This window comes from Rhagoletis zephyria, unplaced genomic scaffold, assembly GCF_001687245.7.
Source record: "Rhagoletis zephyria isolate East Lansing unplaced genomic scaffold, Rhagoletis_zephyria_1.1 Rzeph_scaffold_00486, whole genome shotgun sequence".
Lineage (NCBI taxonomy): Eukaryota > Metazoa > Arthropoda > Insecta > Diptera > Tephritidae > Rhagoletis > Rhagoletis zephyria.
In genome coordinates, this window is record NW_016157570.1 from 179,790 (window position 1) to 182,560 (window position 2,771).

General features: G+C 36.9%; 1 protein-coding gene across 1 annotated transcript in view; it reads right to left on the reverse strand.

Annotated features, from left to right (window-relative positions):
* The window catches only part of LOC108359892 (uncharacterized), a 21,160-nt gene extending 18,995 nt beyond the window's left edge, over window positions 1–2,165 (reverse strand). The window contains exons 1-2 of the mRNA XM_017611968.1: window positions 401–2,165; window positions 171–327 (exon numbers count right to left, since the gene is read on the reverse strand). Of these exons, the coding sequence (XP_017467457.1) occupies window positions 171–327; window positions 401–1,720 (1,477 nt within the window). The 5' untranslated portion in view covers window positions 1,721–2,165. The remainder of the gene's footprint in view (window positions 1–170; window positions 328–400) is intronic.
* Between the last annotated feature and the right edge of the window lie 606 nt (window positions 2,166–2,771).

Below are 2,771 nucleotides of genomic sequence, written 5' to 3' on the forward strand. Positions count from 1 at the left end.
AGCGGCCTTGGTGAGCCACCGAGAATGTACAATTTTCCCTGGTTTGATGTTACACTCAGAAAAAAGTCAGCCAAATATATTCCTCTCAACACATGATTTGGTAACTATAAACAAATAACGCAACTATAACCAAATCATGTGTTGAGAAAAACATATTAAGTTGACGTTACTAAACTCTTTTCTCAGTGTAGCCAGATCCACCGGAACCACGCCGCTAGAAATTGCATGGGCCATGTCGTATAAGTACTTCGAATCGGTGGAAAATTCAATTTTTTCTGGAGCAGGGGGCATATTTTGCAACTCAATTTTCTGGAAGCCGTCCACCACCTGAAAATATATAATAATAAAATAATTAAAAATGGTTGACAATTATAATAAATGAGTGATAGCAATAACTTACCGGAAGAGTTTCACAAGTTTCGATTTGACGGCTCAGTTTTCCGGTTGCCGATCTTGGTCCAGTGCTGGTTGATTTATCCAAAGCTTCAAACAAATGCCGAAACGGAAGTTCGTTGAAGTGTAGAAGGCAAACGAACCAATGCAATGGTCTTTTTAACAGCAATTCGAATCGTCGTATAATTCCAACGTGTGGGCCAGTGTTTGTTGGCTCACCGTCAGTGCATATTCCAATTAATGCATCCAGTGATATATTTTTATCGTTGAAAAAACCATTTAATTTGGTTGTTTTGTATTCAGCGGTTTCATGTTCCAGTCTTACGTAACCAATCAATTCAGAATTGGGTTCTCTCAAAATAACAAGATGAGGTTCTTTTACCATCCTAGTATGATACTTCTCATCAATTTTATCTATCGTTAAAGTATCATCTTTTCTGCCATCGAATGAAAACGCTAACAAATTGGTATCATCTAACCGTTTGCGAAGCACTTCTTGTCTGCATTTCTCTTTTTCTCTGCGAACTTTCGATTTATCCATGATGAGAGGTTTCCCATGCTTATCTTTAATTTTAAAATCTTGCAAAAGAGCGGTTCCCAATGCTGATGCTACTCTGTCAGGCACACCAAATCTGTCACATACCAAGGCAAAGTTAAAACAATCGTATCTCTCTGTGTATTGTGAACTTGTGCTTCTATCCATATCTTCTTGAACCGGTGGCGGTGCGTATGTTGAATCATCGGGATCTTGGTATGTTGGCATTGATGACATAGACGTTGCTCCTTGCTCTTCAGTTTCCATCACAAATGCATCCATTGTTAGTCTTCTCTGATTATGTTGATCGTGCATGAACTCTTTGAGGCGTTCGGGAACCCAGCCGCATGCACATGGAGCTGCCTTCAAATCGCATTTACATGTTCCAATGTAAAAAATTGTTTCCAGAGATTTTACATACTCTGTAAATTGTTGGGTGTTGTTTCTTCTCTTGATTTGCTCTTGATACTTGTCAAGCAATTTATTCAATTTATTAAATACACCTTTTTTCAGCATTATTTCCATACCAAGTTTTTCCCAAATTCCAATCAACTTATCTTGTACTTGAATAGTGAATGATTTATGGGAAAACTTTTTTTGTTCTGTTTTAGCACGTTCGCTTAAGTAAAAATAATATCTCAAGATATCCAGATGGGTTGGTAAATTAAGATCAGTTAAATCAGTAGACACACCAAAAACAGTAACATCATGCTTGGGTATATGACTCATTGGGTTTTCGATAGTTGTTGATGTAGTTGCTTCATCTTGCGGTGTAGAGGATGGTGGATTCATTGTAAACTTTTTGATTTGGAATGGTCACTTCACTTATTATTTTTTTTGAAATATTTTTTTATCTGAAATTAGCACTTCACACTTTGAGTTCTTCACAACGACTTAATGCATTCACAAAAACTGTTGCGTTATATATGGTCTACGAGACGAGGTAATAAGAATGAAATGGTAATTTCAATTCTACCTGCTGTGTCTTGTGGTGGCTTAAAAAAAACAACACAAGCAATTTTACGATCTGCAATTGTGTCACAGTGATACCTTCATTGTTTAAAAGGGTTGCGGTGCATTCCAGTGATACCTTAATTGTTAAAATGGTTGCAAAAAACGCGCATTTCTTAAGAAGGTGCCTTAAAATACCCACAAAAAGGGTTGTAAAAACAACCTTCATTTCTTAAGTAGGTGCTATAAAAAAACTACACAAGTAAGTTTACGACATGCAGCTGTGTCTTAAAAAACGCACACAAGCAATTTTCCGATTTGCAATTGTGTCACAGTGATACCTTCATTTTTTAAAACGGTTGAATAAAAAACCCACACAACTATGTTTACGACATGCAAATGCATCACAGTGATGCCTTGGTTTTAAAAGGGTTGTAAAAACGCTAATTTCTAATAATTTTTTTTAATTTCTTTTCTATTACTAAGTTAAATTCATTTTTTCATTTACATATGTTCTGACTAAATAAATTTCTAAAGAGAAAAATAAACTCCAAAAAGAAAAAACATAGGCATTTCGCTGATTTTTTCATGTAAAGTGCAAAACCGGCGATTTTTTGAAATGTTTGTATGGTGAACCCCCAGGGGGGTTCCAGGGGGTGTGCCACTGGCATCGGTGGGTCGGGCCTCCAAAGTTAGTGGGGGTCGGTCATACATTTGGACTCGATTGGAGCACTCTAAATGGGTCAAAGTGGGATTTTTCAAAATTTGCCCCTACCCAAAAGTTCGACCCAAATTGGGGGACATCAGAATTCGTTTTAGAGGTATGGTTCCTTCGGCAAAGTTTCTTATTTTGATCCCTAGAATATGATTTTCACAGAGCAATGGGCGATTT